Genomic DNA, 14763 nt, shown 5'->3' on the forward strand with positions numbered 1-14763 from the left:
TGTCAGATCAGCGGCGGCATTAGATTCTCATAGGAGCGTGAACCTTACGGTGAACTGCACATGCGAGGGATCTAGGTTGCGCGTTCCTTATGAGAATCTAATGCCTGATGATCTGAGGTGGAGCTGAGGCAGTGATGCTAGCACTGGGGAGCGGCTGCAAATACAGATTATCATTAGCAGAGAGGTTTGACTGCACAGAGACCATAATAAATCAGTTGCTTGCAGACTCATATCAAAACCCTATCAAGTGAGTGGCAAGTGACAATGAAGCTGCATCTTACGGAGTAGACTGGACATAAGCAACACACTTCGGGTGTCAATGTCTCCCATCACCCCCAGATGGGACCATCTAGTTGCAGGAAAACAAGCTCAGGGCTCCCACTGATTCTGCATTATGGGGAGTTATATAATTATTTCATTATATATTACAATGCAATAATAATAGAAATAAAGTGCACAATAAATGTAATGCACTTGAATCATCCCAAAACCATCTCCTCCCCTCCCTGCGTCTGTGGAAAAATTGTCTTCCACGAAACTGGTCCCTGGTGCCAAAAAGGTTGGGGACCGCTGCTCTAAACTGACTTACACTAATCTACCTTCTCTAAGTTTGAGCAACAGAAGTCAGTCTTCTGAAGCCCTCAGTATCCCCTGGACAAACTCATCCTCAGGGTTCCAGGTTAAGAGAATTAAGAGACCCTCACTCTGGAGGAGCAAGGATTACAGCGAACTTGAGAACCTCCTCAATGAATTCCTCAATGTCCACGATTAACTGGAGACCAACCTATCACACTGGACAAGACACACCTCACAGAGCACAGCTTCAGGATATATATCCAACCGCTAAGTTTGTGAGGAAACTTCCCCCTCCACTTTGGACACTTCTAGACAGTTGGAGTTTTTTGTTTTCTAAACAACAGAACATGTATTACTTTCAGAAGGTGTTAACTTCAGGAATTTTTCTTCTGAAAATATTCAAGAAATTCAAGCATCCAATCACCAGTAACTTGTATTCATGAATCTCACAAAACCAGGGAAAAATGAATTTAACCAACTTTTTTATATTATTCGGAGAAGTCTCCAATGAGAACAACCTAACAAAATCACAGGCTTTTTCATACCTTGTTAATATTGTTGAGAAACGCTGGTCATATAATTGATGGTTGACTAAACAACAGTTTCATGTCATTTAAGAATAATGAACATAAACTCACAAATATTTTAAATGAAACAGAGAAAAGAAATACCTCAAGTTCCACCAGGGCTGCAGTCACTGCATCTGTTGCAAGGGCACCAGCCTGTAGCTTTTCAATTGCCTACGAAACCAAGGGGCAAGATTATTCATTTTAAAACCACAACTTCTTAAACATACCCAGAAACTTTCCAAAGGCTTGAAGAAGTGTAGGAGACATTTAGAGTTAATAAAAATTGATCACTAGAGTTCCATTCCATACCTCAAGACATAAACGACTTAGATTTAAAATAAGCAATTATTCAGGATAATTTATGATATAGCTCACTTATTATTATTCAAATTAAGACAATGAATAAATTTAGCCACTAAATACAAAGTACAAGAAATTTAGTAAGTGAAAGGGCTTCATTCATCACAGGGCAATTCACAGAGCCACAGAAATTATATGAATTCCATTTTGAAATTTGAATTCATATTTTATACAGACTAAGCTAACAATTACTCATCCCACCATTACTACTCTCTCTACCCCTAACTATAAAAAGTAGTTACTCTCAGTCACAGAGGCATTCCAGAATCCTTAGATGGAGCATACATTTGACAAAAGCATTTTTGATTCTATAAGGTATTCTACATCGAGATAAACATACCATATTCTTTTGTAATATAATCTATAGAGAGTAAAGGTCACTAAAATCACCTTGCTTCTTAGGTATAAATTAAGACAGGAAAGAAAGAGAAGGAAGACTGATTTTTAAATGAATTACTGAAGCTCCGATTTAGTCAACAAAGATCAAAAACTAAGCACTGTATTCCTCATGAAACTTTTAAGAAGTTCATTTGTTGTATAAATTAAGGAGGCTGGTTACACACTCTAAATGTATTATATACAGAACTATATTCCTATAAACCATTTCTTCTCAGATAACAAAAAGATTTCACACTTTGAAAAATAAGATAAAGTAATATAAAATAGCTTAAAGAATATTTACCTTTATTATAAATTTTTTTAAAAAAATGAAATCCCTGTAACCAAATATTCTTATTCATTTATGAGATTTCATTCATAAGAAAAATCTTGGATCGCTAATAAAGTATAATCTTCTTTAAATGGTACGTAAATATAAATGAAAAGAGCTGAGAGACCCCTATTTACTTGATATGCAATGTCCAATTAACATTCTATTTGCATAAAAAGTAATGGAAGGTTTGCCTACAAGAGTATACAGTCAGAATCAAAATAAAAACAAACAATATTTCTTCTGAGTCCATTCCTGCCTCCACATTAAGTATTCAACAATTTAGCAAAACCTCAAAAACCAAAGATGGAAAAAAAAAAAAAAAAAGCACAACTGAGGGCTTCCCTGGTGGCGCAGTGGTTGAGAATCTGCCTGCCAATGCAGGGACACGGGTTCGAGCCCTGGTCTGGGAAGATCCCACATGCCGCGGAGCAACTAGGCCCGTGAACCACAATTACTGAGCCTGCGCGTCTGGAGCCTGTGCTCCGCAACAAGAGAGGCCGCGATAGTGAGAGGCCCGCGTACCGAGATGAAGAGTGGCCCCCACTTGCCGCAACTAGAGAAAGCCCTCGCACAGAAACGGACACCCAACACAGCCATAAATAAAAAATAAATAAATAAAATAAAATAAAATAATTAAAAAAAAATAAAAATAAAAAAATAAATCTTTAAAAAAAAAAAAGCACAACTGAGTACAAGGGCAAAGTTAAACTCAGGAATGACAATGAATTTGCTATAATAAAAATTACGTGATGGAAAAACAGAAGTAAAAGTACAGGATAATCTCCCTAAGAAGAACACCCATTTTAATTTTTTTTTATTATTTTTTTCTTCCCTTCATAGAAAAACACATTGGTTGCCTTTGAGCTGTTTTCCGTCCTCCTTCTATAGAGCTCAATGCCATTTCAAAGATTAAAAGATATATGATTATGTGCCCACAACTCCAAAAATACAGACTTTGATCTGGGAAAGGAAGGAAAAGATCTAAACATGATTTGGAGAATAAAAAACACAAAACAAAACAAAAAAAGACCCCACAAATACAAGCAAAATTATTTTGCGGTCCAAACCAAAGACTGTCTTATAAATCAAACCTTAAAATTTTGAATTTCAAGGTAAAGCTGCTTTTGGTCAAAACTAAACTGTTTCAATCAGACAGAATACATTCTCTTCATACCTTTTGACAAGCTCGTTTGCATACGTGTTTATATTCCTTGGCTTTGGATTCAGAATGATAACCTGCACCTGTAGTGAAAAAAAAACAATCAATTGTTAACTGTCATTAAGATATCAGAGACCTTGCTTATATTATATAAATAGCTCATATAAACTGATGCTCTCCTAGTGACAATAAAACTATTGTCCTAAGTGTATGGAGTCTTAAAAACCTAACAGCTTCTCTTTCTTCACCATAAGCCTTTTTAATACCATGTCTTATCTCCTCTTTCAAAAGCTATTTTCCTATTAGAGGCACCAGAAATAGCTTATGTCCCCAGAGCAGCTTCGCCAAGGTCACCTCTCCTTTCGAAGAAAACTTCTCCAAAGTTAGGAGTTTTTTTAGCTGGAGTTGATAACCCAGGCAGTGTCAAGGACAGAGTCCCGCTAAGTTCCTCTCTGTTGACCTTTGGAAAGTCCCTGCCAGAATTCTTAAGAGTGACTTCAGAAAACTAGGTAGTTTCTGAATAATACTTGAAGTTGGGGGGTGTTATATCCCACCTGTCAACAACCACCACCAATATCACCATTCCTACCCAAACTTTTCCATCCTCTCGCCCCTGGAATGTAGCTCAGGGTGTCTCTGAAATCTCAGTGATAGTATATTCACAACTGCCTACTAGAAATCCTGGTGGTCCCTGTCTCTTAATCGAACACCCAGCAACTTCAAGAGAATGGCTCTGAAATTTGTTTCCCTAAAAGGAGTAAAACTTGCTTAGTTAGGGATTTGGGAATAATCTAAACAAGAAAGAAACCAAGACAAGAGCCCTTAATCAATGTTCTTTAACTTTTTCTGAACCTCCCCCTCAGCCCCCATCCCAGCCCCCTGCTGGGCCCCAGAGGGGTCCAAAGTAGGGAAGGTTAAAGAACTACATCTCTGTATAGCTGATTCACTTTGTTATAAAGCAGAAACTAACACACCATTGTAAAGCAATTATACTCCAATAAAGATGTTAAAAAAAAAAAAAAAAAAAGAACTATATCTCTAAGCCTCAGGGCTTCTCCTGTGAGACTGCAGACTATGACACAAACTTAACCCACGTTTCATCAGGGCAGAGAAAAAACTAGCCCAAGAACCTACGGTTAAGGGACCCAAAAGAACAGAAAAGATACCCAAACAACACGAATCCATAGCACCCAAATGCTAGTCCCATTTCTCAAGCAAACTCTGAAACTTCACAGAACCTGCGCCAATATTTAACAGGACTCTCTTCATGGTTCTCTAATAAATGATCCCAGGTCTGTTGTCTTAGCAGGCCCCAAACTTTCAGCAGTGTTTCCCAAAACATGGGATACTATAGCCAAATAGATAACTTTAGTGTGTGGCTAACAGCACTAATAGCATTAACATATCAATCCTCTACTTAGAATAGGGAAACCATCTCAGCATGGTTTAATATCTGAATAACACTTGCTAATTCCTCTACTTAACAAAGGAAAGGTAAGCTTAGGATCTAAGCAACTGACAAGCAACAGAACCTAACTAAAATTTAATCACATTGGGATTTTTTTTGCACTGTGTTTATTTTCTCTTCATGCACATGACACCAACATTCCACTTAATTAAAGATAAGTTTCATCTTTAAAATTTTAAGGTTTAAAAGTGTTTATCTTGGGCTTCCCTGGTGGCGCAGTGGTTGGGAATCTGCCTGCCAATGCAGGGGACACGGGTTCGAGCCCTGGTCTGGGAAGATCCCACATGCCGCGGAGCAGCTAGGCCCGTGAGCCACAACTACTGAGCTTGCGCGTCTGGAGCCTGTGCTCCGCAACAAGAGAGGCCGCAACAGTGAGAGGCCCGCGCACCGCGATGAAGAGTGGCTCCCACTTGCTGCAACTAGAGAAAGCCCTCGCACAGAAACGAAGACCCAACACAGCCATAAATAAATAAATAAATAAATAATTAAAAACTTCCTTATTAAAAAAAAAAGTGTTTATCTTTTTTAATATTAGGTAAAATATAGGTAGTATACAGATCTGGGGAAAAGCAAGAATCTACTACTCAAGTGACTAAAACATGGGCAAGTCTCCTTTAGTGCTAAAAAAAAAAAACACTTTTAAAATCTCTACACTGGAATTGAAATTTTGTCCCTTAAATGTACAAGATATATAATGCTGCATAATCAATCACTCTATCTGAACTTCTAATAATTTAGAAGGGGAAGGTCACCCTTCATCCATACAATTTCCTGTCATAACCCAGATTTCCTCCTATTACAACTGGTCCCCGGCACCAACTTTGTCTAAGAGCCACTGCCATCAGGTGTGTGTCTGAGACAGTGGGGAGGCCGCAATGACTGTCATAGAAAGGAAACCTTTCCAAGTAATCAAAAGCTCCATGTTGTTGCTTTTACACATCTCAGGCCTTTCTTGGACATTTTTCAAATACTCATTCTGAATGAAATAACTCACTGGGTACTGTGAAAGATGCACCACCACCATGGTGTAGTAGAAAGAACACTGGGCTAGGAATCTGAGTTGTTTCTATAAATTTACCTCACTTCTTTGAAAAATCATTTGAAAGAAAAGGAAATTGAACCTGGTTTTTGTTTCGTTTTTAGATTCTTCTGGATTCGATTCTATAAGGCTTCCCGAGTTGGCTGTGCAGTTTAGATATATCCAAAAGTTAATGACCAGGAAGAACACCAGTTTGACAAGAAGAAACAATTCCACTCCTCACCCCATATCAAAGCTAATCTTGCTGCCATCCTGCTTGACTGTCTGAGGAAAGTTAAAAGGAGACCCAGCCATTCCTTCTTCCTTCACAGAGGTCATGAACTTTAGACGCTAAATGCAGGCAAATAAAAATGACTAAAGAAAAAGGAGGGAAAAAAAAAAAGACCTAGGTAGGGCTGCACTGCTTAGAAACCCTAGGGGCTTCGATGATGGGGACTCAGGGGTTGAACTCACTGTGTCTGTCTTCAAGGTACTCTGAAGTAGAGATTACAGGCTGATAGAGTGCCAAGAACACTAGACTGGGACTTAAGGGCTCACTTCAGGGTGTCAGCCTGGCTCTTGTACGAACTAGCCATGTGGCTGAAGCCACTTAATCTCTCTGGTTTTAAGGTTCCTCTTTTATAATATTAAAAAGGCAAACTAGCTCTAAGACTGTGTAAATTATACTCTAAGATGGACAAAGTCAAAAACGGGGTCAATAAAATTTTTTCAGCAGCATTATTTTTAAAAACACAAACCAGAGTTTAAACAATTACTGTGTCTGGTTTTAACAATACCTAAATATGGGGTAAAAGTAAGTAATAGAGTAGGTGAGTGAAAGAGACAAAGGAAGAGCCATCATTATAAGATCTTCTAAGTGGGGAGCTAGGGGGAGGCCCTCACTCTATCGAAATCAATCTCTTTGGTTCCAGCTCCTCTGGCAGTTTGCCTCCTCCAGATATGTAATTCAATTCCTGGTGTACTTCAAGGCAAGGGAAAAAAACATTATTTTCATCTTCCAACTCACCCACTTACAGCTTACCTGCATGCACCAACACAAAGCCCCCTCGCTTCTCTTTATGGGGCTGCTTTGTTTCCAACTCTTTAGCTGTTATTTTAACAGCTGAAACCTGAGATGATCTGGAAGGTAGTCCTTCTCCAGAACTCATCCCCTTCTCCATGGTCATTCTCCAAGATTACCATCTTCTACTGGGAAAAGAGCATACTTCCATCCAAAAGTAACTGCAGGAGAGGAATTACTCTAAAGGAAAACAGGCAAAGAGGGTTTGCATTTCTTTCCACTAACACACACGTGACATACAAACTTGTGCACAGATAACTTTCAAAAAAAAAAAAAAAAACCTAATTTTAAAGTTATTTAACTGGGTAATACAAAGAATACACAAAGGTTAGAATGTAAATCTCTCTGTCCACTGACAGCACTTGCTTGAAGTCACATAAACAAAAGAACTGTTGTAAAAAGACTTCATATTGAGTCCAAAGATATTTTATTTTTCATTTTATCTACATTGAAGAAAACCACAACATAACTTAAATATCACTTTCTACTCCCTCCAAACCAAATGCTAATAACCTCTGGGACATTCTAGAACCACAGGCAGTCCTGGCAACATCACTGAGCCTTGATATAAAGCCTAGATTGCTGCTTATTTTTTCTACAGGTTTATTGACATATAATTGACATACACCAGTGTATAAGTTTAAGGGGTACAACATGATGACTTGATACATGTATATACTGCAAAATGATTGCCTCAACAAGGTTAGTTAACACATCCATCACCTCACATAATTACAATTTTTTGTGTGTGGTGAGAACATTTAAGAGCTATAGATTGCTGCTTGCTTAAATAAATGAAGCAACATACAGATTTACATCTGCCTGTGAAGAACCGCTTAAGAAAAACAGAGTAATACTTACAGCTCAATCAAAAGACAAATGCTAACAAAATTATCTGACTAAACCAAGAAATTAAAATAACACTTGCGCATATACTTGTTAATTTTCATGAAAGCGTAATTTCTGAGGTTCTCAAAAGATAAATGATAAAATACAAAACTTAATAAAACAAATTACAAGCAACTTAAACCACAAAGTTTCCAATTTTTCTCACAAATTCACAAGCTTCTAGCAATCTTGGCTTAATAACAGTAACGATGGCAGGACACACTTCAGACTGGGGAAAAGTGGATCATTTAAAACTCGACAGAGATTTGAAGAAAATCCCAGAGTCATGTGGTTGAAACTACGTAAACACCTAGATTCACACTGTTAGGTAAAAATGTATACCTTATTCTAAATTGAGAAATGGGGAAGGAGGAGCACAAGTCTTTTCTAATAGAAAACATAAATAGTAACATAAAGAGTGACTTAGCCAACTAGTCCAGAAGAACAGTGTTACTCAAAGTGTGGTCTGCAGACCAGTGCTTGTTACCAGTCTGCAAGAGATTATTATTTTATTCATATACTAATTGCCTTATTTTTTCTTTATTGGAGTAAAATTGCTTCACAGTGCTGTGTTAGTTTCTGCTGTACAATTAAGTGAATCAGCTATATGTATACATATATCCCCTCCCTCTTGGATCTCCCTCCCACCCCAGGCCCCATCCCACGAATCTAGGTCGTCACAGAGCACTGAGCTGAGTTCCCTGTGCTATACAGCAAGTTCCCACTAGCTATCTACTTTACACACGGTAGTGTATTTATGTTAAACCCAATCTCCCAATTCATCCCACCCTCTCCTTCCCCACCTGTGTCCACATGTCCGTTCTCTACATCTACGTGCACATTTTCAATAAACAATGTGTACAGTTTTTGTAATTCTTTCTATTTCCTCATGTTTTGTTTATAATTATATTTTTGAAACAATTTTTTTTTTTAAACAAAGGCTGTTCTTTTTTTTTTTTTTTTTTAATTTTTATTTATTTATTTATTTTTGGCTGTGTTGGGTCTTCGTTTCTGTGCGAGGGCTTTCTCTAGTTGTGGCAAGCGGGGGCCACTCTTCATCGCGGTGCGCGGGCCTCTCACTATCGCGGCCTCTCTTGTTGCGGAGCACAGGCTCCAGACGCGCAGGCTCAGTAATTGTGGCTCACGGGCCTAGTTGCTCCGCTGCATGTGGGATCTTCCCAGACCAGGGCTCGAACCCGTGTCCCCTGCATTGGCAGGCGGATTCTTAACCACTGCGCCACCAGGGAAGCCCTTTTGAAACAATTTTATCTGCTACATCTAATAAAAATATAAGCTTTTACTTTTATCTTTCATTCACAGTTCCATACTTCTGTTTTGTTTTGAGGTTTTATGGTTTTTTGTTTTGTTTTTTTCATTTTACAAAAGAAATGGTCAACAAAGGATTGAAAAAAACTTTTAAGTTGGTCCTTCACACCAGAAATGGTCTGTGAAGCACTGCAATATGGTATTTTAACTTCCTTTAATTCCTGGTTAAAAACAGTTCATTTAATTTTTATTATATGTCATTTCATTTAAAGGACAAATAATTTTAAATCACATATATATGCTGTTGTATTAAAATGTTTACATACATTCATAAATTTTGATTACAGAAGAGTGCTGAGGTTAATTAAATAACTGGATTAAAATGCCTGTTTTTGTTTTTGTTTTAGGTGGTAGCTCCATCCCTGAGGATGGATTTTCTTCCAACGACTCCACAAGGATCTGCATCAATTACCTTTATTTGACTTTGGTTATTTCTCTGACATAGGTTACTATTTATTCCTGCGTCGGATGACGAAGTCAATTTAAATGATTAGCAGTTCATCTGCCAGTCTATACCTGCCATGAGGTCTGGCCTAGCCATGAAATGAGCTTGGGCCCACTTGTCCCACAAACATAGTTGTGTGAAAACTCAGGCTTTGGAAAATTCAAAGCTTCAGTTCAAATGAAACCATATCCAAGCAGTATGAGCTATAAAACTTACTCTGACTCACTGTCATCAGATGCATTTTTTTTCATGAATAACAAGTTAGAACATCTACATTTTACAATGAATAAGGTTTGATGTAATAGGCACTCTTAATATATGTGAGAGATTTAAAAACACTGCTTCTCAAGCTTGTCTGAAAAAAATAAAATGTGGAAGATGAATCAATATGCAATTTCTTGAGCAATCTACCATCCCTCAGAGACTATCGGAAATTTTTCTATTTAGCAAACCATGTCATCTCAATAAACTCCTCCAAAAATGCTGGCCCCAAAGTTCTGCTGGACTGGGAAAGGAACTGAAGTAGACAGGCTATCCAATGTACAACTCTGGCCGCCAGCTCCCAATGGTTACTGGAATATTTTTAATTCAATTAGAAATGAAGCAATCTCTACTCCAATATCAGTTTTTGTTTAACTCAGAACCCATTAAAAGTCTGACCTTCCTAACAGAATTCCAACAAATGTCTCAAAAAAGAAAGACAAAAAGGGGGGGGGGGGCAAGTGGGCAAATCCCAGTTTACAGAAAAATTATATAACAGTCTAACAGATCAAAAGATGCTAAACCAGGCTTCCCTGGTGGCACAGTGGTTGAGAATCCACCTGCCAATGCAGGGGACACGGGATCCCTGGTTTGGGAACATCCCACATGCCGCGGAGCAACTAAGCCCATGCGCCACAACTACTGACCCTGCGCTCTAGAACCCGCGAGCCACAACTACTGAGCCCGCGTGCCACAACTACTGAAGCCCGCACACCTAGAGCCCGTGCTCTGCAACAAGAGAAGCCACCGCAATGAGAAGCCCACGCACTGCAACAAAGAGTAGCCCCCACTCGCCACAACTAGAGAAAGCCCGCGTGCAGCAACAAAGACCCAAGGCAGCCAAAAATAAATAAATAAATAAATGTATATTAAAAAAAAAAAGATGCTAAACCTCACTCAGAGGAAAAATGCAAATTAAAACTACACTCACATATCATTGGACTAGCAAACAAACAAAAAAGTAAGATAACACCATGTTCTGAGGATATAGGGAACCAGGAGTTCTCATACATTGCTAGTAGCAGCATAAATTAACACGACTCAACAAGGGCAATTGGGCAAAATAAACCAAAATTATAAATACACACTGAAGGACTAACTGTAATGGGAAAGATATGGACCAACAGTATGTCTTGATGGAAGTGCTTAAAAATAAATTCAGCTCTTGGAAAAAATGATATTCTTGATACACAAATATACAAATATGAAACGACCAGTTCTTGATATACAAATATGCAGCTCTTGGAAAAAATGATATTCTTGATATACAAATACACAAATATGAAATGACCAGTCTTGAAGACATTTTAGGAAGTAAAAAAGACATGGTACAGAAGTATATGCAGTACCATATTTTGAGGGAGGGGAGAAAAATATACAGTTAAATATATATATGCAAAGTACAATCTGAAGAATATATCAAAATATAGCATAATAGTGGTTACCAGAAGATTTGGGTGACTGGTGGACAAAGGAGGGATGGAAATTTCACTGTTCACCATTGTGTACCTTTTGATTTTGAACAATCTGAATGCATTACTTACAAAAATAAAAAGCTTTTTTATACATTTATTTAATTATGAGAACACAGGTAACTAGCCAAGTCTAAGTCCCAAAATAGGGCACACCTATGAGATCCCACTTCAAACCTTCACTAACAGGAGAAATGCCATATTCTGAAGGTTCTCAACACTCATCCCACCTACAGAAGGAATAGACAAAAACATGGCCAATCAACAATACTGGCCCGGGCTTCCCTGGTGGCGCAGTGGTTAAGAATCCGCCTGCCAATGCAAGGGACACAGGTTCGAGCCCTGGCCTAGGAAGATCCCACATGCTGTGGAGCAACTAAGCCCATGTGCCACAACTACTGAAGCCTGTGCACCTAGAGCCCGTGCTCCGCAACCAGAGAAGCCACGACAATGAGAAGCCCGCGCACCACAATGAAGAGTAGCCCCCGCTCACCACAACTAGAGAAAGCCCGCGCGCAGCAACGAAGACCCAACACAGCCATAAATTAATTAATTAATTAAAAAAAAAAAAAAATACTGGCCCAAGAGGTCTTTCTTGGTTTTGTTTTTCTGGATCTTGAACTTCTAGGGCCACACAAACCCCAGATAATCCTAACTAAAAAAAAATAAAATTAGTATTTGATCTCTACAGTTAAGACTAAGGAGTAAAAAAATAAATCATGACCAAAGATTGACATCAAATATATACCATCCTTTTCTAACTCTCCTTGTAGTCATCTTGGACTGCGCCCAGTTTCCAAATCCTATAGATTTCTTCTCAAGCATTTAACTTCCTTCTCCCTACTGCCTTGACCCTTGTTCAGCTCACATACCTCTTAGCATAAGCATTACGAAAAGCATATTAACTTTTCTCCCCAAATCCAGGCTGTCGTAAAACAACCATCTACAAAAGGCTGCCAAAATAAATCTCATAAAGGACAATGCTAATCAAGACAAACAGCATGCCAAAAGACATGAGCAGGCAATACATTAAAAAGGAAATATAAACTGGATATCCAATGTTAAAGAAAGAATATTCAAAGAAATACAAAAAAAAATAAGAAAGAAATCTAATTAGCACTGTATTGCCATCATAAACTGATGCAACCATTTTGAAAAGGAATGTGTCAGAAAGTATCAAGAGCCTTAAAATATATAATTTTGTATATACCCGCTCCCCAGAGATACTCTATACATGAACTAGTCTATATAGACACAAATAATAGTACCATGGATTCCTCTAAAGAGTACTGGGAGACTGGAGAAGACGGAGGGGCAAGGATGAAAGGGAAACTTGATTTTCTCCTCATAACATTTCATATTTGAATTTTTTTTAACTGGGTACTATTTACTAAAAAGAAAAGATTTAAGTTCACTGTCTCTGGGACCAAGATGAATGTAAATTAACTTGATTATCAAGGGCAGAAGAGAAACTCAGAATAAACCACTTTTTTTGCTTCAAGGAGTTTTATGGCACTGATTTAAGGTCTAAATCTTGACCCTATTTCTCTCAAAGATTGTTTCATTTTCCTACTGCATGTGATGACACTATTTTTTTTTCCCTTTAAGCCATTTAGAACACTACCACATGTCCTATTTGCCTCTGGTGTTGAAGTTTTTCACTGTAGATTTACTAGTCTTTTAGAAGCAGTTGGAGGAAGGAAGTCATGGAATCCATTCAGCTTACAGAGAAAGGCTTTTAGAGAAATCCAGCCCTTAAGCTATAGCAACTGATGAACAAAGAAGCATTTTGTTGCTCTTAACATCATGAGATTGAAGGTTTAATGCCTCATTAAATGAGCTCCAAAACATACTTATTTCATCTTTGACCCAGTAATTCCACTTCTGAGAACATTTTCTACCAAAATAATTTTAAATACAGAAAAGGTTTTATGCCTTTTATGCTGTGTTTAACATAGGATAATTTAGAAAAACAAAAACCTGGGAGCGACTTAAATACCCAACATAGAGAAATAGTTAAGAAAACGATGATCTATGTGTTTATGATCAACTGGTTTTTGAAAAGGGTGCCAAGGCCATTCAATGGAAAAAGGACAGTCTTTTCAACAAATGGTGCTGGGAAAACTGGATAGCCACAAGCAAAAGAATAAAGTTGGACTCCTACTGCACACCATATATAAAAATTAACTCTACATAAATCAAGCCCTAAATGTAAGAGCTAAAACTATATAAAACTCTTAGGGAAAAAAAAAACATAGGAGTAAATCTTCATAATCTTGGATTTGGCAGTGGTTTTACATATGACACCAAAAGCACAAACAACCAAAAAAAAAAAAAAACAGATAAATTGGACTTCACCAAAATTTTAAACTTTTGTACTTCAAAGGACACCCTTCAAGAAAGTGAAAAGACACCCCACAAGATGGGAAAAAATGGAAGAAATATTGCAATCTGATAAGGGACTTGTGTCCAGACTATATAAAGAACTCATACAACTTTAAAATTTCTTTAAAAAATTTTTAATTCAATTTAAAAATGGGCAAAGGAATTGAACGGACATTTCTCCAAAGATATACAAAGGGCCAATAAGCACAGAGAAAAGATACTCAACATATTCAGACATCAGGGAAATGCAAATCAAAACCACAAGATACCATTCCACAACCAATGGAATGGCTATAATCAAAAAGACAGACAATAAGTGTTAGGAAGGATATGGAGAAATCAGAACCCTCATATCCTGCTTGTGCAGGCCACTTTGGAAAACACCTAGCAGTACCTCAAAAAGTTAAAGTTACCACATGACCCAGCAATTCCGCTCCTAGGTATACATCTAAGAAAAGTGAAAACATACGTCCACACAAAAACTTGTACATGGATGTTTATAGCAGAATTATTCATAATAGTCAAAAAGTGGAAACAATCCAAATGTCTATCAACTGATGATGGATAAACAAAATGTGGCATAGTTATATAATGGAATATTATTCAGCCATAAAAAGGAGTGACATACTTATACATAATACAACATGGATGTACCTTGAAAACATTATGCTAAGTCAAAGAAGGCAGACAACAAAAAGCCACATATTATATGATTCCACTTACATGAAGTATCCAGAATAGGAAAATCCATAGACACAAAGTAGATTAGTGGTTGCCAGGGGCTGGGGGAACAAGGGGAGGGGAAATCAATGGCGAGTAACTATAACGGTACAGAGTTTCTTTTGGAGGTGATGAAAAAGTTATGGAATTAGATAATGAAGATGGGTGCACAACGCTGTGAATATACTAAAAACCACTGAACTTTAAATTTAAAAGGGTGGAATTTTATGAATTATCGCTCAAAAAATCCATGTAATAGACACAATGTACAAAACATGCTTTTTAGTTAAAATCACATTTTATACATATACACTATGATCCTA

General features: G+C 37.6%; 1 protein-coding gene across 9 annotated transcripts in view; it reads right to left on the bottom strand.

Annotated features, from left to right (window-relative positions):
- TASP1 (taspase 1) overlaps window positions 1–14763 on the bottom strand; it is a 371502-nt gene that overhangs the window by 355653 nt on the left and 1086 nt on the right. For 8 of the 9 annotated variants that reach the window (XR_009497636.1, XM_059897552.1, XM_059897550.1 and 5 more), the window contains exons 2-5: window positions 14444–14502; window positions 6905–7123; window positions 3392–3459; window positions 1248–1316 (exon numbers count right to left, since the gene is read on the bottom strand). Coding sequence is in view for 8 of the 9 variants with exons in the window: in XM_059897552.1 (XP_059753535.1) it covers window positions 1248–1316; window positions 3392–3459; window positions 6905–7049 (282 nt within the window). In the remaining variant the exon portion in view is untranslated. The remainder of the gene's footprint in view (window positions 1–1247; window positions 1317–3391; window positions 3460–6904; window positions 7124–14443; window positions 14503–14763) is intronic. The other variant, XM_059897547.1, reaches the window with a different exon arrangement.

Source organism: Balaenoptera ricei, chromosome 15 (genome assembly GCF_028023285.1).
Source record: "Balaenoptera ricei isolate mBalRic1 chromosome 15, mBalRic1.hap2, whole genome shotgun sequence".
Lineage (NCBI taxonomy): Eukaryota > Metazoa > Chordata > Mammalia > Artiodactyla > Balaenopteridae > Balaenoptera > Balaenoptera ricei.